This window comes from Eremothecium sinecaudum, chromosome II (genome assembly GCF_001548555.1).
Source record: "Eremothecium sinecaudum strain ATCC 58844 chromosome II, complete sequence".
NCBI lineage: Eukaryota > Fungi > Ascomycota > Saccharomycetes > Saccharomycetales > Saccharomycetaceae > Eremothecium > Eremothecium sinecaudum.
In genome coordinates, this window is record NC_030893.1 from 534,853 (window position 1) to 556,090 (window position 21,238).

A 21,238-nucleotide genomic window follows, 5' to 3' on the forward strand; every position below is an offset into this window, starting at 1 on the left:
AAAAATTAAAGTCACAACTACGAAATAGCCGGGGAGGGGCGGCATTGATCACGTGAGAGAAAGTTTCCAGTTGGTATAGGAGACGGCAAGCCACCGACCGGAGGGCGGGAGAAGTAGCAATGGATGGGTTCTTCTAGGCGGTTCGAGGAAACTCCTGAGGCCTGTCTTTTGCAGCACTAGGTACAGACTCTATAGCGCGATTTCAGCCGTTGGCGGCGCGGGGCACAGGCGCCTCTAACGGCATATATCACATGACCTGGTGGAAAGTGGTCACGTGGCAAACGCGGTGTCCGGCGCACGTGACGCAAATCTAAAGCTTCGTTTTTTGATTATTTGGAAACTGCTTTTAAGGGTATTTAATAAATAAAGCATAGCACAAGAGTTTAGTAGCGACCAGAACAAGGAAAACAGCAGTATTTGGGTCGCGCTTCAGTGCATTGGTCGAATTTTATCAAATTGAAGTTGGATGGATGAACCACAGGAGTATTCAGATCCTATTCTTAGTGAGTTCCGAGATAGAACGCGCATTGATACAGCCAAGTTAGCGGGATTAGTAGAAAAACAACATCGGGGTACTTATGGAAAAAGGGATGAAGATGTATTAGAAAACTGTGAGAGAGCGTTGGTGATATACACGGAGCTTCTGAAGTTAAAGTTGCTGTTGAGAAAGACATGGGATTTGCAGGTGCTCGATAAGTCGGTGCTAGTACGGTTTGGGTTGCGACCCGTTAAAGTTGCTAGCGAAGCCATTGAGCCTATAAATACGACAGAGGATATGTACAGGGATGTTGCGCTCAAGACTATAGCGAAGTGCGATAAACTATCGAAGGCATTAGAAGATATAACGGGCGGTGTGGACAGTACGTTACAGGTGATCCAGCGAACAGTACGCGGACGAGTACAAGCATTTTACATGCGAGACTCGGTATGCATACTTCTTGAATTGTGGTTTTTATGTGGTGAATTATTGAGGGAATTGAAGCGAACGGTGGCATCATTTTTTATGAAAGCGAAACTTTTGCTCATTGATTATGAGCTTGAGTGTGTGCAGCAATCAATTATACTCCAGGACTCACTGAGAGAACAGTATACAATGCTTGGGGAGACGATAATTTCGTATCGATCGTTTATGAAGGTGCTGATTCTACAATTACAGGATTCAGAAGCGAACCAAGACGCTGAACTGTTCGAGGACTGCCTTGGTGTGTTTTTGGAGATTGAGGGTATGTACCAGTCGCTTAACATGAATTGGCTGCTTTTGGAAACCAATTTGGTAAAACATGAGTCCGCTTCGTATCAAGCAAACGCATTTAGTGAGGGAGGAAGTTATGTGCTTGACTCACTTGATCGATTTGAGGAAGATCCAGTTCATGAAGACGTTTCATGCGACGAAGCTAGTAGTGCTTCGCTAAGCCATATGGGCACGGAAGACACTGCTATCTCTAGCGTTGTGTCTGAAAAGCGGCCAATGGATATGGGTTTTAGGCGGCTATCTGAACATTCGGATTTTTCAATGAACATTGATCACACTTCTATTTCTCAAGAATTGCCAAGTTTACTTAAGGCATTCAATAATGCTAAACGCTTAGAAAGGGAACTGGAGAGCTTAAGAGCGAGCCCAACACATACCCACTCATCAAGGCCCGTTTCACCAAAAAGGAACTATCCTGTGTTTGCTAATTCTATATCGGGATTCATACACGAACCCAGTAGTATTTGCGCCAGTGTTCCTGAACAATCAGGAGCAATGGCACTGAAAAATTTCGCTACTCAAATGAATGAAATCAATACTGGTTTAGGCGGAAAACTTGTTGGGAATCTTAAAGATAGACAAGATATGTTGAAACTGTTTTCACCTGGTAGCACTTCGAATTTTGTTAATCGACCACCAGGTCAGATGCAAGGGTTTAGCAGTAACATATTAAACAGCTTATATGGAATCAGATCACCCCAAAGGTAAACCTGGAGGAAAAGGAAGGGATACATTAATGGAATAAGCAGGAGTTTTTTGATACTTTATTATTTTTTTAATAAACTTTGGTTTATTGAAATATAAACTGGGAAACAGAACCGTTTTAATTTGCATTTGGGTGATATATATACGATCTATGTATATATGTAGGCTCTTACTTGTCTAAGTTAAAAGAGCATTCTTTATAAGTACATGCTTTATATGTAAAATTACAATATCCTTTGGCGTTCGGCACAATACTATATCGCCATTTTATATTAAATTATTAGCAACAAAAATGAATTGAAACATGGCAATGTTATAGAGCACTTATATAATTATTCCTGGTATGCGTGATGAAGTATGGAAACCAAATCGCAAAATGTACTAATACTACTGAAGTTTTAAGATATTTTCTTGTTGCTAAAAAATAGATAATTCTATTAAAAGACTCCTCAAATTAAGGATTGTACAATTTCGGTATCCTTCACAACGTCTTCATTGTCCTCCTCATCACTATCTTGGTCGTCATCCTCACGAGCTCTGTTGTAAAATTCGTCTAAAATCTTAGGAGAGATTCTATTAAGCATCTCTTTTGGATAGATTCTTAACAATGACCATGCGTGGTCTAAGGATTCAAAGATGGTTCTATTTTCATAAGGTCCTTGACTAATAAACGTCTTTTCAAAATTTTCTAGGAACTCTAAACACAACCTATCCTCCATAGATAACGCCTCTTCACCGACAACAGCCTTCATAGCTGCTGCATCTCTACCGATAGCATATTTGGCATATAATTGGTTCGAGACATCACCGTGGTCCTTTCTGGTCATACCTTCACCGATGGCAGACTTCATCAATCTCGACAAAGATGGTAAGACATTAATTGGCGGATAGATACCTCTATTGTTCAATTGACGGTCAACGAATATTTGTCCTTCAGTGATATAACCTGTTAAATCAGGAATAGGATGTGTGATATCGTCGTTAGGCATAGTTAAGATAGGAATTTGTGTAATAGAACCGTTACGGCCCTCAACTCTTCCAGCCCTTTCGTAAATGGTGGACAAATCTGTGTACATGTAACCGGGGTAACCACGTCTACCAGGAACTTCTTCTCTCGCAGCAGACACTTCTCTTAACGCATCAGCATAAGAAGACATATCTGTTAAAATAGTCAAGACATGTCTCTCAGTTTGGTAAGCCAAGTATTCTGCAGTAGTCAATGCAAATCTAGGAGTGACAATTCTCTCAATAGTAGGGTCGTTGGCCAAGTTCAAGAATAACGAGGTCCTTTCTAAGGACCCATTCTCCTCAAAATCCTGTTTGAAAAACCTAGCCGTTTCCAAGTTAACACCCATAGCAGCAAAAACAATACTAAAGTTGTCTTCGTGACCATCGTGCACATCCTTTGTAGGTCTAACCAACCCTGCCTGCCTACAGATCTGAGCAGCAATTTCATTGTGAGGAAGACCGGAGGCAGAGAAGATAGGAATCTTCTGCCCACGAGCAATAGAATTCATAGTATCTATAGCTGAAATACCAGTAGATATCATTTCTTCAGGGTAAATACGTGCGTAAGGATTGATCGCAGAACCATTAATGTCCAAATAATCTTCGGCAAAAACCTTTGGACCGTTATCGATCGGCCTACCTGACCCATTAAAAACCCTTCCTAACATATCCTCTGACACGGGAATCTTTAAACTCTCTCCGGTGAACTCCACAGTCGTTTTCTTAACATCAATACCAGAAGTACCTTCAAAAACCTGAACAATCGCACGGTCACCTCGAACTTCTAAAACTTGACCTTGTCTTAAACTTCCATCCGGTAGAGTTAAATTAACAATTTCATTGTAACAAGGGAATTTAACCTTTTCCAATATCACTAATGGACCATTAATACCTGCAACAGTGTTATAACTAGTTCTAGGTTTAACCTTAAATCCATTAGTTACGGCAGCCTTATTCAATTCAAATAGTTCTTCTCTGGAAATCATGCTGTCAAGTAAGATCTCACTAATATATGCCAGATTAAAGTACCGAAAACCTTACAATTGCCCTCAGCACCAGCTCTTCGAATGGTTTGAAAGCTTTAAATTGAATATTCCATTATTAAAATGCCATTTCATAAGGGGCCCATATAAATTTCAACTGTTAACAGCTCAGAGTTTGGCTACAGGGCCGGGTAACACAAAACGAAACGTTGGCAGACTATACAGATAAGTTACGTGGCTACTTGAGGAGAGTCCAGTTGGCTTTAGCATCGGTTGATGATTGTGGTGACGTTATGGGACCGGATGCATGCTCAATATTAAGTACTAATTTGTGTACTGTCCTGTAAGAGAGGGGAAGTGAGCCTTTGGCGCCGCGCAGACATTGTTTGGAGCATAAACTGTACAAAATGCTATCTACATCATAAGTAGATAGCAGACTGTTCAGTTCTGGAGGGTCGCTAACTAGTTTCAACTTTGTAAGTATTAAAAGCATGTTTATTATTAGGTGGGAGATTGTAACCTTGGGATCGTCACTATGCGGGTTGTAAGGCGAGGTGTACGGTATATCAACAAGAAGGACTTGGCCTGCAAGTGCGACGAATTCCCACATATGCTGTAGCGAGTGTCTGGAAGTCTCAGTTTCGTGCCAATGTCGTATATTACACATTGGAATGAAGCGGATACTGTAAGGGAAATGCTTGTTATCGCGAGATTCTGTAATTGCAAACCACTGACACAGCTCGCGAAACTTTAGACTGCTATTTGCACGAACAACGTTTTGCAGCTGATCGTATTTCTGCTTCACCTCTATATACTCTTGACAACTGTCGCTGATATCTGGTCTGGTGGCGGAAGATGGCGGCTCCGCTAGCATCGCCTTCAATTCATCCCGCCGCTCTGACTTGCGTTCTAGATACTGACCCATCTCACGAACACGCCGCGCCATTCGCGTATTATGTCGTTTCAGCTGAAGCTGCTGCAGTCGGTCCATATGTTTCCCCAGGATGCCTTCTTTCTTCCCGATAGCGCTTTCCAAAGTCGTACTTACTGTGTCCTTGATCTTGTTCAAATCCTCGTGCACCTGGCACAATTCCAGTTTGTAACGTAGTATTAGATTGGGTGAAGTATTTACACAGTGTGAACAATACCAAACTCTCGACGGTCTTCGACATAGAGTGCACAACATGACTAACTTTGTCGGTACCAATAACTAACTCTAAAGTGCGAATTTAAACCGAACAAATCGAAACCTATGAATTCAGATTATCTCCTGCTTGATAAGGAAGCCATAGCATGAGCCAATTCAGCAGTGGAAGTCCGCTCTAGCAGATAGTCCTATTTTAGGTTTTGGTATTTATTGTATAGGTCCGCATTTTTTCTAAATATTAAAAGTTAAAACCTTAAGTACATCCTGCTAATTACATACTAAGTTGTCAGTGGAAAGAAAAGGTTTTTTCAAGCCCCTAATCTGCTCAGATTAGATTAGATAATGTCTACAGATAGGCCTATAAGGCTGGCATTCCTTGGTGGAACATGTACGGGCAAAACTTCGTTACTTTCAAGACTGACTATAGATTTAGTACGGGAGGTACATTATCCAACGAAGAAGCAATCAAATTGGTTGTTTACATTTAAACCTCATAGTCGTATTGCTAGGGCTATTTTAGATGAAAAGGTTCATGAGCGTTATTATTATGAAAATGGAAATGTAATAAGTGAGGCGGTGTTCAAGAGTCCAAGTATAAATGATAATGTTTTACTTTCCCCTCTTGTTTACCAAAGCATAATTGAGGATTATAACTATGTAAAGAGTGCTACTAGGAATGGCCAGAGGCTATCTGATGCGAAAGGTAATCTTAGGTCTGAAAATACATACTACCAATATATTACCAGTACAGAAGGAAGCAGCCACCACGAATCGTGTTGGGAAACGTCGCCTACAGATATTCCTCTAAACTATGTTCCTCCGGAATATTCAGATATAGCGATTGATGTGATAGATACTCCGGGGTTCGACCCAAATATGGTTGTCCCTTTCTTAGAGGTCTCGTTATTTAGGAATTTGGACAGTTCGATTCTACGTGGTTTAGCAGATCAGCCCAGAGAACCTGTTTCTACTCAGTCAATGCTTGTTGCTTCAGGATCTGCAGAGCTGAATGGGAAGGTCGATGGTTATATTTTGGTATATAGCGCTCTTCCCGAGTTAACGCAAAGTGACCCACCACCATATGACGAGCCAGAATTATCAGCATTCCGTTCACAGAAACAAACTCCTTATTCTACTACTTCAGCACATAAACATAAAGATGGTGGATTTTCGCTTCTTAAGTCTATTAAGGACTGTTTCCTGGACGCTTGGACTGAATTCCGAAACTATCAGCGAAATTGTGACGTGGAAAAAGAATGCGACATCTACTCACTATCATTTCCTTTCAAACAAACATGGAAGACTGAGTCACAGAGTAGCGACAGGGCAAATGAATCGGGCTCCTTTAAATCTCATTTGGAGCAGCTAGATTTGAATCCTGAATCTCCAGACTCACCTCCTCCGATTCTGATAGTGTGTACTCATGTAATGAATCCGCTGCATTCACCGCTACTTATAGAGGAAGGAAAAAATTTAGCTATAGAATGGAATTGTGCATTTGTTGCAGTAGATAGCATGCTCGATGTTAACGTCGATATTGCGTTAGCTTGCATTATAAGAGACATTATAGAGAAAGAAAAACTAATGAAACGACATATGACGAAAAAGAAGGGCGTTCTGGAGAGAATAATTAAAGGTTAGCATATATAGTCTAAATCATATTCGAAGGGTTTACTTAGTTTTCTGGTTAGACTTGGTAAATGGTTATAGTGCCATCTTCGTAACCAACAACACACCATCGATGCTTAGCAAATTCATTCAATTTGCGTATCTCCCCGGGACGAAGTGAATTCCTGTTCCCCAATTTATCAAAAACATTACCTGGTACACCTATGACACAACCAACAGGCGTCCACGGCTTTTCTTTGTTTGAAGGTTCTGCATTACCTATGTAAGAATCGTCAACGTACACTTGATTCTTGTCCTTTCTGATCTTAAACACCACCTCATTGTCACTTTCTTGCAGTGCTACAACATACCCGGTCCAGCTTCCCAGAAGGAGTAGACCATCCAGGACATCTATATGTGATACCTTTTTTAACGGAACGTTAAACGACGTTTTAGTATATTCTAGTCCCCTCATAATGCGTACATTGTCAATCTTGTCGTATAATTTACCAAAACCCATTTCTGTACAATGTATACCTATGATATTTTTAGTAGAAGAGGTCAAAACTACATGCTTTTCCTTATTATACACCATTCCCAGCACTGGTTCTGGGTAGTGTACTGGAGAGACGTAAGCAATATCGACAACCCCATCACACACTCTCAATCCAACCACAAACCCACTTTCAAACCCACAATAAACCATTGGCCCCACCGCTAGAAACTTCATTATAGTACCCAGCTTATCAAATTTGAAGATGTTCTTCTCACCTCTTATGTTCGAAATTTGTTCATATATATTCAGTGCTTGGAACACCCTCTTGAAAGACTGCTCATTTGAAAGATTGAATTCATAGATATCAATACATTCAGAATCCATTGTATTACAGCACCACAACATATACCTCTCATTATCGAGTTCTTGAATCGCAACATTAGCGAAGTTTAAACTGTTAACGGGAATCTCATACACTACCCTCAGCTCCTGCAGCTCGCGAGAGACATACTCGGTAATTTTCACAATTTCCTTGTTGTGCTGAGTACGCATGAATCTTAAAGTATTGTCCTTGCTCAATGCAACGTAAAGCCCAGGTCTCAAGCAATCAATCCATACCACTTGACCAGATATCTTTCCATGGGCCACAGGTCTTCTCGAAATCAGATTCCATAGATAAATTGTACCATCACTGTCACTAGACAACAAATGTGGAGTATTCAATCCATAAACACAACATAAATCAGTAATCGATGCAACATGGGCTCTTAGTGTATAGTAAAGTTTCTGTTCGACTGCCATAGCCCACTTTCACTTAAGCTACTGTGACAGAAAAAGTTCCGACATTGACGACAAATACATCCGAATAAGAAGTATATATTTTACATAAAAATTTACATAACACATAAATAGCCATATTGTAGTGTTATAAATCCGTGTGAAATCCAATTTTATGGTCCAGAGTTGGAAATCTTTTCCCTTACCAAAACTGAGCTTTTGATGTTAATTATCCAGTCAATCATCTCATCATCATTTTTAGCTTTAAATTTCAACCGTAGACTAGTCACTATAAGTGCAAAGCATGGATCAGATTTATCTAGTTCAACGCAATCTACGACATCATCTAGGTTAATTGAAGCATAAATTTTATCAGTAGTTGGCGAAACTAGTCTTAGCTGTCTATTAGTAAGCTCGCCTTTGAATGACTTCCATCTCTTCCTACGTATGGAATTCCGTACCTGCCCATATAAAAGACCACTTTGGATCAACTGTTCATCCTTCTTAGGATTGTAAGATTCATAAAACTCCTTGTCTTCTTCTAGAACTCCACCATTATTTATTGAACAGATGTCTGTAGTTTTAGCACCGTCCTTTGCGGTTGGTGGTCTCCGGGTGGCTTCTGCGTCTGTCTCGCAGACAACGTCAAACCCATCATCCTCGTCTTCATCCTCCTCCTCGTCATCTAGACCTACCCCATGCTGTTGAATATCATCAGGAGCATTAGCATTCTTTGCCTCTGTCTCAAACTCCGGTGACCTAATTCCATCTATACCAGTTTCAGGGCCGGGATAGTTAGCATCACCATTAATCAGTGATCTTAAGGCTTTATCCCACATCTGTATCACCGAAGGGTCGTCAGCTTCAAACCTAAGCGTCTTATCCCTAGTATATAAATCCATCTTAGTACCTTCATATACCCTGCAGTTGAGCACATCGGTAATTGGTATAACTCGTTCCGGTTTCCTCTCCGTCTCATCCTTATAATAACTAAATTGAATCTTCCTCAATACACACCAATATTTATGACTTATTTTCCACGTAAGGTTATGATGATGGGGATAGTTATATGTAGCTTCATTCTGTTCATCCAAAGACGATGTACTCAATGTAGGCCTTTTAATAAGGAAGGATGACATAACAACCTCATTATCATTATAGAGGCTTGATCGCAATGGCACCGTGCAATATTGTGCCAGACTCATGATCACAACGTTAACCTACCGCTCTTAAGCCTAATAATTTTTAGTGCTAGTGTGGCCCTTTAAGGTGTTCGCTTATTTGCGTGCGAGTTAGTTTGATTATGTGCTCACGCTTTTTACGTCACGACGAGTTCAACCGTCATGTCGCTGGCTAAATCGTGAAATGATAGCTAAGAAATGAAGACTAAGTTTATACTCTACCTTCTGAAATAGCCAGATACGTGGTATTTTACGCTAGGTGATCGTGGTACCAAGTGTAACACATTAGGGTACTTTGATTGCTCTGTGTTAACAATAATTACGTAAAGTAGAATACATCGTACTTAAAAGAAATTAAGTTTATTAGAAAATTACCAAATAAGAAACTGCTATATTATAACATAGTTAGCCGCCTTATCTCTGTGAAGTTAGGTTATTATCATAGAAAGACCTCTATATAGGCTTGGTCTTACACCAATGGCTCTTAGGTGATAAAAGAGTAAATAGTTAGCCTTTTTTACATTGCTGCAGATGCTCGATGAACATTTTCAATTATGGCCTACTGGTATTGATCAATTGCCGCAGGGGATTTTCTACTGTGCCTCTGTACAGGTGTGTTCGCCATATTTTGATGGATATCGTGATCGGGGGTGTTATCAGAAAGGACTCTAGCCGAGCTACATCTAATTGAGGAATTGCGCTTGATACCTGGCAACAACGTATGAGATGCTACGCTGTTGACATTAGATTCCTGGGAACAAAAGAAATTCGACTTTTTGACAGTATTTCCGCGGCTTTTGGGGATACGAATAGTAGGTGAGGGTATATAGGTGGATGAGCTGCGCGAATGTTGACCTGAGTTATCGAAGATAGAGTTTTTATCACTTAAAGTCGGAGATACCACAATGTTCTCAACGAACTTCCTGACAAAATAGCCGTCGTCGCCGTGGTTCTGAATAAAATCTTCCGATAATGTTAGGTCCAGCTGTCTGGCATAGTCGATTGCAGTTTCCCTTACTTTTTTGTACAAAGTAGCCCAAGATTCTAGATCCAAAGTGGATTTAATTCTATCATATTTTGTATTCAATTCCATAGCAACGTGCTGTTGTGATTTTTCCATCCTGTGAAATTTATCACTGTATTCGCTTAGCTTTTTATCTAGAGTTGCTTGATTCTCTATTAGGTTCATTTCCTTCTTCTTCAAGCTCTTCTCGTTATCCTTAATATAATTCTCAAAGGCAAGTCTTAATTCAGAGATTTCCTTTTCATAATGTTCCCTGTAAATCCTTTGGGCATCTGCTATTGCATTATACTGGGCCTGGAAATATTGACATTTTTCCTCCAGCTTTTCCATCTCCTGACACTTTTTCTCGAACTCTGCTTTCATATGATCATGACTGTTGGCAATTTCACTGAAATTGGTTTTTACACCATTTAGCTGCGTTTCGAGTTCCTTAATCTTACGAGTCTTTCTCGTTAGCATAGAATTCAAATTTGCATTTTCGGACCTCAATTTCGATATTACATCAGTACTTTTCGTTTCATTAGTCTGAATTTTATCTAATTTATCCAATAGCTGCTTTGATTGATTTGTTAGCTCCAAGTTTGTCCTGGCCAACGCATCAACTCGCGCATGTAGATTTTCAATTACCTTTCCAGAAGATTCAGTTCCTGCAAAATTAAGCTCTCTTAAGGGGCTATGAGAACCAATAGAGTCTCCAACAGCCGTTCCGCTAGATGCAGTACTCGCACTGCTCTTGTTATTCAGTGAGCGCGTAGTACTATTGGCATTCATATTTGCGATGAAAGGACCGTGGTTGACTTGCAGATTTGAAGTTGAGTATATTTTGGTTGGAGAACCTAAATCTTTCTCTGATGTCGGCGAAACTTCTGCAGATTTCAACCAGGCTTTTTGAAGGTTATAAGTCGATCCCGAGGCAGTCAATGTAAGGTCAGGATTTCCCATGGTTGAAATTTATAAGATATTAATCACTGGCTAATAAAATTGTGTCGAATACCAACAACAATATATGTGGAATAAAATATTTCTATCAATTTACCGCGACTAAACTTCACGCAGCTGGTAAAAGTTTCACTTCAGGTAATACAACAAACGGTTTTCACAACGGTAAAATAGAAAATTATGAAAACTTTATCAAACGACGTATACCTTCCAAACAAAGTAGCACAAGAACCTGAATGTTTTAAACAATCCTTATTCTTCTAGTATTTGTTCAAGTTTTCTGGAAGAAGATCTTGAAACCTTCTAAAATATAATCCTCCGCTAGAATAGTCGCAGATGAGAAAAAAAACACTTGCGATTACTGGCTAATTGTTATCAAGTGGCTGGAACAATTATCTATACCACTACCTTAAGTTAGTTGTAGCTTCAGTTATTGTCTTTTGAACACCCTCCACAGCTGTTTAGTCGACTATTAATATTCGCAAGATCTAGATGAGTAAAGAATACGAAACCTCTTTTAAGTGAAAAAAAGTAAACAAAAACAACTAGCGCGTACGACTAAAAGTTTACTGGTGGAGAAGGGTCAACAATCACTATAAACGAAAGAAGATAGGTAGATATGACGTAGTAGTGTGGGTGTTATAGATATATAGTTATCGACTGGGCCCAGTGGGCGTGCTGTATAAGCTATATGAGGTGATGTAGGTTGTATCGTCCCGAGAATATTCTTGATTAGGTTAGTTTTTGTACAGTGCTGATAATTGCAATTCAGAGACCCATTCCAAGACGCTGTGCCATTTGCTGCATCTGAGGGTCTTGCATCATCTTCATCATTTCTTGCATATCAGGCATGCCACCTGCTCCTAAAGCACCAAAGTCAGGGAAACCGCCTCCAGCGCCACCGCCAAACATATTCATCATGTTCTTCATCATACCCGGATTTTGTTTCATTCTCTGCTGAGCTTGTTGCATCATTTGAGGAGTTAGTTTAGGCATACCACCTGCATTCTGACCTGGGACACCTGGCAGCCCACCCATTTGTTTAGCTCCTTGGGCTACTCTTGCCATCATTTGTTGCTGCATGAGGATCATTTCTACCTCTAATACTGAAGTACCTGAGCCGCGCGCAATTCTGATCAGCCTCGTAGGGTTTTCAATGAGTAATCTACCGTCAGATTCTAGTTCTTCTTTTGTCATTGAATCAAAAACGTAAACCATTTTTTTCATCTTTCTGCTTGTTTCCTCTTCTGAGAATTCAGATAGCATATTGCCCATGCCCGGTATCATATTTGCAAGGTTAGAAAGGGGGCCCATCTTCATGATTGTTTGCATTTGTTTCTGGAAATCCAGAAGCGTGAATTTACCTTGCTGTATATTTTCAATGGTAGCCTTGGTATCCTCTTTGTTAGAGAAGGTCTTGAACTGCTCCAGGAGGGATTCGATATCACCTATACCTAAAAGCTTGGAAACAAAAGATTTTGGAGTGAACTTTTCAAAATCTTGAATATGCTCCCCGGTACCAATGAAAACGATTGGTGTCTTAGTTGCAGCAACTGCGGAGATGGCACCACCACCCTTGGCGTGACCATCCATTTTTGTTAGGATAATGGCACCAAAGTTGGAAGCCTCCTTGAATGCCTTGGACTGTTGCTCAACTGCTTGACCAATAGATGCATCAAGAACCATTAATGTTTGGTCTGGCTTCACAGCTTGCGATATTTCAATCATTTCTTGGAAAAGAGCTCCTTCCTGATGATGCCTACCAGAAGTATCAACGATGATCACATCAAACTTCTCCTTCTTAAACTTATCAACACCCTCTGCAGCAACCGTCACTGGGTTAGTCTCAGTATATGAACCATAGAAAGGAATCTTAGCTTTGATTGCATTCTGCTTTAACTGATCGAAAGCACCTGCACGGAAAGTATCCGCACACACTAGCCCCACTTTAAATTTACGCTTAGAATAGTAGACAGCCAATTTAGTACAAGAAGTAGTTTTACCGGAACCTTGTAGACCTACAAACATGATAATATTCGTTTTCTTTTTTGTTGGTTGGTACGGTGTTGCTTCACAGTCTACCAACGCACATAATTCATCAAACACAGTCTTCTGAATTAACTTCTTGACTTGAGCCTGCGAAACATTCTTGTTTGCAGTTTTGTCTCCCAATAGTTTAGTCTTAATGTTATTCCTTAACCCAGATACCAATTTTACATTAACGTCATTTTCCAATAACGCCATTGCAATAGCTTTTAACATCGTTTCCACATTAGTAACATAATCATCTTGCTCATTACTTAACGCTTGACTAACAGCGGCATTAATCCGCTTACCGAGGTCTGCTAATACCATGCTTGTTGGGGTTTTGATCTATCCTATTTGATGATTTATATGTAGCTTTCTCTAAAACTTTTTTGAACATTCATTATCTTCAAAAACATTGACTGAACACATGTTGTTAAATAATAAATAGACCACCGTAAAACGACTGCTAAGAACGTATCACGGTGGTTCAATGGAATTCATAGCTGTATACAATCCTAAGCTGTGTCACAAAGAAGGCGAAGAATGGAAACAAGTCCTTTTATATCATTCATTTCAGGAAACCAATGATGAACCAATTCCCTTAAATGAGAAACTGTCCTTAATAGGAATTATGCAAGGAATATGGAACTTCACCCATAATTTTAGCATGAATAGTGCGGATTTGTCTATGAAATATATTGATACAAGGCTGGATCATTGTAGACTTTTAGCAGTTGAAGTAGAACGAGACTACTTCTTAGCATTTGGTGTAGAGGATGATAATTATTACCCCTCTGCGTACTATATTAAAGAGTTATATCATAGCTATAACTTCTTTTGTATGAAATGCGGATCAATGGGTAGTTTTAGAAGTAGTGAAGAGTTGACTGACAAGTTGAACGAATACTTTGTTACTTATTGGTACGATTTAATGTTGCTGCCAGAAGCAATATATGCATCTAACCTTACCAATGTTTATTGGCATGAAGGGTTTAAAGTTGGAGAGCTGGATATATGTACTACACAATGGGAAACTTACATAAAGCATCAAATTTTGCTAGACGATGAATCATACTTGGGATTAAAGGATATTTGTGTTTATAAACTTCCAAGAGACAGACAAAACCACCCACGGCAATACGGTATGATAAGAAATTTTACTCCCGAATTTAAATCCTTACCAGTACTTTCGAACTGGATATATAATTTGGATCGTATTTTTGATTCTGCGTTTTCCCCACATGTCTTGTCAGACCATGTTCGGCTATTGAGACCAGATGAATCAGACATTGACTCCGATGGACATCTAAAGCAAAGTATAGGAAGGCAGCTCTGGGATAACGTTACAATGCCAATATCAATGACATACGATGCAATCAGCGAAGTTGGAAACTTAGCTGGCATTAATGCTGTGGTTCATGGAATAAACAAAATAACTACTGGGTTAAATACAATGACCAATAAGTTTGCTTGGCCTAAATCGAAAACTGCTTCTCCAGACCTAAAGTCTCCATCAGTGAGACACGGTTTTTTAATTTCAGCATTGTCATTGGATAGCCTGCCAGAAGCCTACAAATACAGGAGATTTCAGCTTCAATTCGAATCAGACAACTCCCCTCCAAAATGGTATAAGGTGTTGTTTTGGCACTATAATGATTACTTGTTTACACTCATATTTGAGGATGATTTTAAGAGAATATGGGATCCAAAGTACCTAGAAGAGCTGAACATTAAGCTTTTTGAATCAATGACGATACTACAAGAATCTGTGGTTAACCCGCAAGGCGATTCTGATAAATTTGCATACGCAGTTTTAAACAAGGAAACGAACCGTATTGAGAGCTCAATTCCAACAACAAATTTTAATAGGAAAGATGACTCTACGAGTAGCCCACTGCAACTTATAGTTTCCGGGATAGACGACACGTTACGTTTTCTGGTATCAGATCAAGTATCACCATCGACAACTCTTTCATTCTCTACTCTCCCCCCTACGCAAAATTCGCCCGATGATGCTGCCAGTAGAACAAGAAGTACTGGAGAAAACTCAGAAACCATCCGCAACCCCAAAGCAGGCGGAGTTAATATTTTCAACTGGAAAAGCAGCACTGAGAAGCCCCACAGAGTGACATCAAAAGCAGACAACGACACATCTTTTAGCTCATTAAGCTATGAAAAACTACTAGAACTCAATGTCGAACTCTGCAAAATGTACTCAGGCGTTTTAAAATCTGAATGTAAAAGAGATTCAGTAATGGAAGAAAAGTTGATAAAATTAAGTAACGGGATATTATGCTATATTGGTGTCTCGTCAAAAGAAGTCGTGGTCATTGTAAAGAACTGGTTCCTCGAAGACAGAAACGTCAAGTACCTCAAACCCGGGATGAACAAACGTGATACAAACATAATGATTAATAGTCTCGGGAAAGACGTCAGAAAATGGTGGGACGATAGATCAACAAAACTTTGACTTTATAATAAAAATAACTCTCAATCGTCATAAAAATCTCCAAATATTAAATCATGGAGAAGCAACAACCTAGACGTGCGCTTCGATACGCTAGGTGTCTCAGGCATCATGTTGAAAGTAAATTCATTCTCAATCTCATCTGTCCACCTTTCAATCTCACCCGCTTTATTATTATCAACACATAGAACTTCTAGATTAGAACTATCCCCTCTCTTTTCAATCTCCGCCAGAGATCTTCTTTTTTCGGTCGCACATTCTTCATTGTTACAACCTTCATTTTCCCAGTCACACTTAAAGCCACACCTTGAACAATCAGGCTTATGTGATGTAGCCTTAGCACACGATGAACTAACGCAATGTCCAAAATCAAACAAGTTACTCAGCTCGAACAAGTTGTGTTCGCCGTACCTAACGGTAGAATCGCTGTTTTTTCTCGACTTCCTGATTCTATTCTTTGAGTGGTGATCGCTACCCACATGTTCCACCCGTCCCAGCGGAGCATAATTCATTTTGACCGATACAGAGCATTAAATATTACTTGTAACTCTGACGAATTCTGACCCGACTCATGAATTCCTGTTCACAACGTAGTCATATATACAATAGCAAACTTATACACCTAAATTCTATAACGACGCCATTGCCTGGTCTATGTTATACTAAACACAAGATAGTTCAATTATAATGTCCGAGCAATGCCGTGGGTGAATAGAGCAAATTAAGGCACAAGATAAACGTATTCCATATGTACAAGTAGTAAGTTATGTGTATTGTGTACTTCTTCCATTTAACAGTACTATCGCTATCATTAGTTACGTCAAATTACATTGGTAATATTACATGTCATACAATGTAGGGCATGGAAAGTTTTTGAAATCGCCGTAGCTGCTCATTTTGATAACCCTCGGACAATGTGCCTGCGCACTACGAGGAAAATCTACTCCCTATCCCCACATTATTTGGGTGACCAGCCGGACCTTTACCCCCACAGCTAATTTGCTGTATTAAATTTGACGCCCATTTGCAGCTCATGTGCTACAATTTCATCCAAACCGGAGAGTAGATCCACACACTCTGGGTCTGGCACTGGATCTTTGCCGCCTTTCCAAATATAGTAATAGCCCAGAAAAATACCGATGTCCATAAAGATCATAAAGTAGCTGAAAAGGAAGTCTTTCACTGTCCACAACGATTTGTAAAAAACTGTGTATCCTTGTAGGAAAATAAGCACAAACACGGAGATCATTGCAACGTAGGTAGTGTATGGTTGACCGCGTGACTTGAAAGGGAGGGCCGGAAGTGATGGCATTTGTATTAGATAAGCCCTTCTAAAGTACAGATATATGAGACAGAGGAAAAGGAAATTAATTAGCTGTGACGCTGTAATTAAGCTTATCAGCCAATTCAGCACTACAGCACTGTTTTGATTAAGTTGTAGCAGACTTAGAAGTGCCCAAAACATGGAGGTGGCTACTGCGTAGATAGGGACGCCACGTGTTGTGCACCGCTTAAAGATTTTTGGAGCGTGACCTTCTACTGCTAGTCCGTAGAGAGTTCTGGATGAGCAATATGTGTAGGCGTTTCCCGCGGAAAAGGCAGATGATACCAGGGCGGCGTTGACGATGTCAGGGAGGATCTTAATTCCCAGGTTGTTCATTGCGATAACATAGGGGGATGATCCCGCGCCTGGGCGTGCCGAGTCAATGGCGGCTGTCAAGTTTGGATCATTTGGACTGCATACAATGCCCACGCAGAAGCATCCGCCGATAAATAGGAACGTCAGCCTAAGAAAAACCTGCTTGAAGGCAACGGGCAGCACTTTGCGGGGCAGAATAGTCTCACCTGCGATCATTGAGACATAATCTGGGCCCGCAACCGTGAACGATGCCTGTATAATGCAAGCTAGGAAGCCTTGTAAGTAGCCTGCGCTGCTGCTCTGAGTGGTGCTACCGTTTGGGAAATACTGCTTAAACGGGGTTTCTTTGAAATTCCGAAAGCCATAGGCGCTATGCATAGGATTACAACCGACCATTGTCAGGAATGTAAAAGCAAAAAGCCCCACCGCGAGTACGATCTTAAAACTAGCTAGCCAGAACTCGATTTCGCCGTAATAGCGAACAGTAAATATGTTTATCAGCATATACAATACGACTTGTATCGTCAAAGTGATTGCTGCGGAATAGTCATCCCGCCAGTAGTGTAGCATTGTATTCACGCTGACTATTTCAAATGGTATTTGCACACACTCCAGAAACCAGAAGTTCCATGCTGCAGTCATTGTAAATGAGTCGTTGATGCATCGTGACGCCATTGTGATGCAGGGCGAATTCACGGGGAGGTAGCAAACCATTTCAGCCGTGGAAACTGTAATACATAGTATCGGTATACTCCACACTATAAAGCCAAGTAGCAAAGATGCTGGACCTCCACGATACAGAGCTTTTCCGATGGCGACAAATAATGCAGTGCCAACAACTCCAGAAATGCTAATTAATTGCACGTGCCTATTTTTCAACTTACGTTGAGTGACATTGAAGTGTGTTAACGTGCTATCGGATTCGATCAGTGCACATTCATTCGACTCAAGGTCACTGTTTTTAGGAATCGTTTTTTTCATTCCATATTCCAGGGTGTTTATACTACCATTCATTGTATATTAGTTGTAGTAAGTAGTCTTCCTGTAGAAAAAATCTGCGACTCAAGCCAGACTTCCATATGGGATCAGGTGTAAAACCGTTCATGTTAAAAATAGTACTGGACCTCTTTCAGCATATTTTGTAACAATATATATTATGTAGTAAGACATTTAATCATAAGCATTATTTTAAGGCAAGGGCTTCCCACTGTGAGTATTCTCCACTATCCTTTGAACGGTTCGCGTACTGTATTATTCTCATAGACGGGGGTATTAATCTTTCCGGGGTTAAAAAGTTATACTGTTGGCAGTCGGGATTAATTCTTTTTTCATTGGCGGCTAACAGGAAACGATAATCAACAAATCACGTGAAATCGTATCTCGTGATAAACAAATTCTCTAAACATGTTATTTTGGGCCTAGTAGGGACGTGTGACGTATAATGGTAACTTGGAAAGCTCCCAGGATTCAATAGCGAAAATGAACTTTGAGGATCCTTGGAGATATTCTGGTAGTGCTAATGGATATACTGCGACGGAAGAGTTGCTGGAGCAGAGGGTTAAGCAGACTGTGAAGGAATTACCAGGAGAGTCTGATTTATGGTGTGAAGTGGTCATTTTAATTAGCCAAGATGATGAAAACGTTCTTAGTTTTCGGGCATTAGTTGAAGAGATTGGCGATAGAGTCAATGAAAAGGCCCAGACAGGTGTTACTTTACTCATTTACGCTATTGTTTACAATCACCCTACTTATGTTGAGTTGCTACATGAGACTGGAAAATTGGATGTGAACATTCCTGACGACTTAACTACCTACTCGCCCCTGATGTGGTGTTTAACACTTAAACGAAAAGAATGCTGCGTTGAACTTCTTAATTATGACGATGAGTTAGACTTGAGCTATAGGAATGGTAATGGGGCTACTGCAATTGATTTGCTGTTACCCGGTTCTGAAATGTATGAATTCGCTAAGAACCATAGAATGCAGAACTTAAGTGTCAGTGCTACAAGTCCGATATCTTCCACTGTTGATCTATATACCGGTCCTGCTCGGAATATGGATGTTGAAGACACATTAGATAATATTAAATTGCAAGTTGCCGGTCTGAACCTTAACGAAGGTGAAAATGCTGATTTATACGTTCCACCCAGTAACAATAATTCTGAGGCCTTGAATACGCAGGTCATGTTTGACTTCGAAAATTTGATTCAAGGAGAGTACGTGGAATTTGCAGAATATGACATTATGAAGATCCTAGATCTTTTAATCTCTTTGCCTCAAAAACAACCGAATGATCCTGTTGCGCCAGCGGCGTTGATATTCCAATGTTTAAGGTATGCACATAGGAAGGCAGAGAGTAATATTTTAGTGGATAAGATGTTCAATCTGTCGCTTACCAGGATTTTATCTTCACAACAGAGTACGACAGGTGGTGTTGTTACCGACAGAAAGGGCGATATAGTAGATCATTCCTACTGGCTAAGTTGTCTAACTTTTCTGTACTACTATCTATACCGTGATGAGAGATTTTTCAAGAAATATCCAATCCTTTTACAAGATTTAATCAATGCTATGCAGACCTTAATGATAGAAATATGTTCATCGGTAATGTCTCGTGTGAAGGACCTAATAGTCCCTGCTATTTTAACTCATACCACGATTTTTGACGTGAAGGAGACACTCTATAAAAAGGACTGGAACTTCTTTAAGAAGAGAAAGCAACCTTCGAAGAAGATGAGGAGCTCCTATGACGATATTCTGCATATGCTGTATCCACCATCTATGGAGGAACAGATGAAAGTTTCGCCCATTAAGATAGTTCAAATTTTTGGTGCATTGTCTTACGTTCTTGAATTGCACCACATTCATCCATTTTTCTACATCCAGTGCATTTCGACCTCTATAAAATGGTTTTCAAACTCTGTGTTCAACCACATTATCACAAGTAGAAAATACCTATCGAGGGCCCAGGCGATCCAAATTCGTTTCAATCTTTCCGCAATTGAGGATTGGATTAAAAACCATGATATGAAAGTCAACTATTCTACAATGATTGACACGTTTATTTGGGAACGATTCCCTTACACTTTGATAAAACCCGTATCTGAAATCAATTTGAAAATGAAGTCATTAAGAAATGTTACTATGTATACTCCTGTCGATAATGACAATATTCCAATTCGCGATAATCACAACAGTTTATTTTATCACCAATCTCTTTACCGAATTTCGCAGTTATACATGGAGCCTTTACTTCAATTACTGCAATGGTTACAGGTAGCAACAAGCTTGCAAGACGATGAGTCTCTAACGTATACCATGGGTCTGTTAAGTGTACTAACACCAGCGCAAATGCTGAGAGTTGTTGAGAAGTACAGATACGAGGTTGATGAACATCGGTTTAAATCTCCCCTAAAGAAATTATTATCGTCTTTAGTGAAGAAGGGTAGCGAGGTTCTTTTGCCTGAAAGTTCGCATATATTAGTTATTCTTCCGATGATGAATGAGCTAATAGAAGTTTATGTTTCCTGTGACAACGCAGCAAAGTTTGTTCCCCTACTATCCGAAAAGCTTCAGGATGAGATAGAACTCCTCCATGAGCATAATATGCGTGAAAGATTAATTGATGTGAACCCAGGCCATCGCATCAATGGTGAATTATCTACTCAAAAAGTCGAGCCTGTCATCTCAAGTGGGGCTGAAAATTATAAAACCGAAGATGACAGTGCTAGAGCGGTAGAACCCCGTTCAGCTTTTTCATTAAAAGAACAAAGTAATTGGTCTTCTACAGTAGACTGCGAAAATAATCCATGGTAAGGATGCAGGCAATTATATATGAGTGTCTACGGAAAGTGAGTTCAAACTAAATTTTTGTATTTAAAAAAAGCAGTTTGAGTTGACTAAAAACAGAAATATAATATTAACCCAAATACTAGACAATTAAATTAAGTCGATTCATAACGCTCATTTATAGAAGTTAGTAGT

General features: G+C 39.9%; 12 protein-coding genes across 12 annotated transcripts; 4 read left to right on the plus strand and 8 right to left on the minus strand.

Moving 5' to 3' along the window:
- Positions 1-466: 466 nt before the first annotated feature.
- MDM36 (Mdm36p) lies at positions 467-1,960 on the plus strand (the record flags this gene model as incomplete). Its single annotated transcript, XM_018130118.1, has 1 exon — positions 467-1,960. The coding sequence occupies one exon, from the start codon at positions 467-469 to the stop codon at positions 1,958-1,960; it is 1,494 nt and encodes a 497-aa protein (XP_017985786.1).
- A 446-nt stretch (positions 1,961-2,406) lies between these two features.
- On the minus strand, positions 2,407-3,951 carry VMA2 (H(+)-transporting V1 sector ATPase subunit B; the record flags this gene model as incomplete). Its single annotated transcript, XM_018130117.1, has 1 exon — positions 2,407-3,951. The coding sequence occupies one exon, from the start codon at positions 3,949-3,951 to the stop codon at positions 2,407-2,409; it is 1,545 nt and encodes a 514-aa protein (XP_017985787.1).
- A 235-nt stretch (positions 3,952-4,186) lies between these two features.
- ATG14 (Atg14p) lies at positions 4,187-5,134 on the minus strand (the record flags this gene model as incomplete). The annotated part of the gene is made up of 1 exon (XM_018130116.1): positions 4,187-5,134. The coding sequence occupies one exon, from the start codon at positions 5,132-5,134 to the stop codon at positions 4,187-4,189; it is 948 nt and encodes a 315-aa protein (XP_017985788.1).
- Positions 5,135-5,437: 303 nt separating this feature from the next.
- Positions 5,438-6,736, plus strand: AW171_hschr2310 (uncharacterized protein; the record flags this gene model as incomplete). Its single annotated transcript, XM_018130115.1, has 1 exon — positions 5,438-6,736. The coding sequence occupies one exon, from the start codon at positions 5,438-5,440 to the stop codon at positions 6,734-6,736; it is 1,299 nt and encodes a 432-aa protein (XP_017985789.1).
- A 46-nt stretch (positions 6,737-6,782) lies between these two features.
- Positions 6,783-8,000, minus strand: ASA1 (Asa1p; the record flags this gene model as incomplete). The annotated part of the gene is made up of 1 exon (XM_018130114.1): positions 6,783-8,000. One exon carries the CDS (start codon positions 7,998-8,000, stop codon positions 6,783-6,785), a length of 1,218 nt encoding a protein of 405 aa, XP_017985790.1.
- Positions 8,001-8,149: 149 nt separating this feature from the next.
- OPY1 (Opy1p) lies at positions 8,150-9,181 on the minus strand (the record flags this gene model as incomplete). Its single annotated transcript, XM_018130113.1, has 1 exon — positions 8,150-9,181. The coding sequence occupies one exon, from the start codon at positions 9,179-9,181 to the stop codon at positions 8,150-8,152; it is 1,032 nt and encodes a 343-aa protein (XP_017985791.1).
- Positions 9,182-9,716: 535 nt separating this feature from the next.
- On the minus strand, positions 9,717-11,123 carry SHE3 (She3p; the record flags this gene model as incomplete). Its single annotated transcript, XM_018130112.1, has 1 exon — positions 9,717-11,123. One exon carries the CDS (start codon positions 11,121-11,123, stop codon positions 9,717-9,719), a length of 1,407 nt encoding a protein of 468 aa, XP_017985792.1.
- Positions 11,124-11,888: 765 nt separating this feature from the next.
- Positions 11,889-13,475, minus strand: SRP54 (RNA-binding signal recognition particle subunit SRP54; the record flags this gene model as incomplete). Its single annotated transcript, XM_018130111.1, has 1 exon — positions 11,889-13,475. The coding sequence occupies one exon, from the start codon at positions 13,473-13,475 to the stop codon at positions 11,889-11,891; it is 1,587 nt and encodes a 528-aa protein (XP_017985793.1).
- A 163-nt stretch (positions 13,476-13,638) lies between these two features.
- CCZ1 (Ccz1p) lies at positions 13,639-15,618 on the plus strand (the record flags this gene model as incomplete). Its single annotated transcript, XM_018130110.1, has 1 exon — positions 13,639-15,618. One exon carries the CDS (start codon positions 13,639-13,641, stop codon positions 15,616-15,618), a length of 1,980 nt encoding a protein of 659 aa, XP_017985794.1.
- Positions 15,619-15,638: 20 nt separating this feature from the next.
- On the minus strand, positions 15,639-16,127 carry AW171_hschr2316 (HBL103Cp; the record flags this gene model as incomplete). The annotated part of the gene is made up of 1 exon (XM_018130109.1): positions 15,639-16,127. The coding sequence occupies one exon, from the start codon at positions 16,125-16,127 to the stop codon at positions 15,639-15,641; it is 489 nt and encodes a 162-aa protein (XP_017985795.1).
- A 482-nt stretch (positions 16,128-16,609) lies between these two features.
- On the minus strand, positions 16,610-18,268 carry AGP2 (Agp2p; the record flags this gene model as incomplete). Its single annotated transcript, XM_018130108.1, has 1 exon — positions 16,610-18,268. The coding sequence occupies one exon, from the start codon at positions 18,266-18,268 to the stop codon at positions 16,610-16,612; it is 1,659 nt and encodes a 552-aa protein (XP_017985796.1).
- A 465-nt stretch (positions 18,269-18,733) lies between these two features.
- Positions 18,734-21,070, plus strand: AW171_hschr2318 (uncharacterized protein; the record flags this gene model as incomplete). The annotated part of the gene is made up of 1 exon (XM_018130107.1): positions 18,734-21,070. One exon carries the CDS (start codon positions 18,734-18,736, stop codon positions 21,068-21,070), a length of 2,337 nt encoding a protein of 778 aa, XP_017985797.1.
- Between the last annotated feature and the right edge of the window lie 168 nt (positions 21,071-21,238).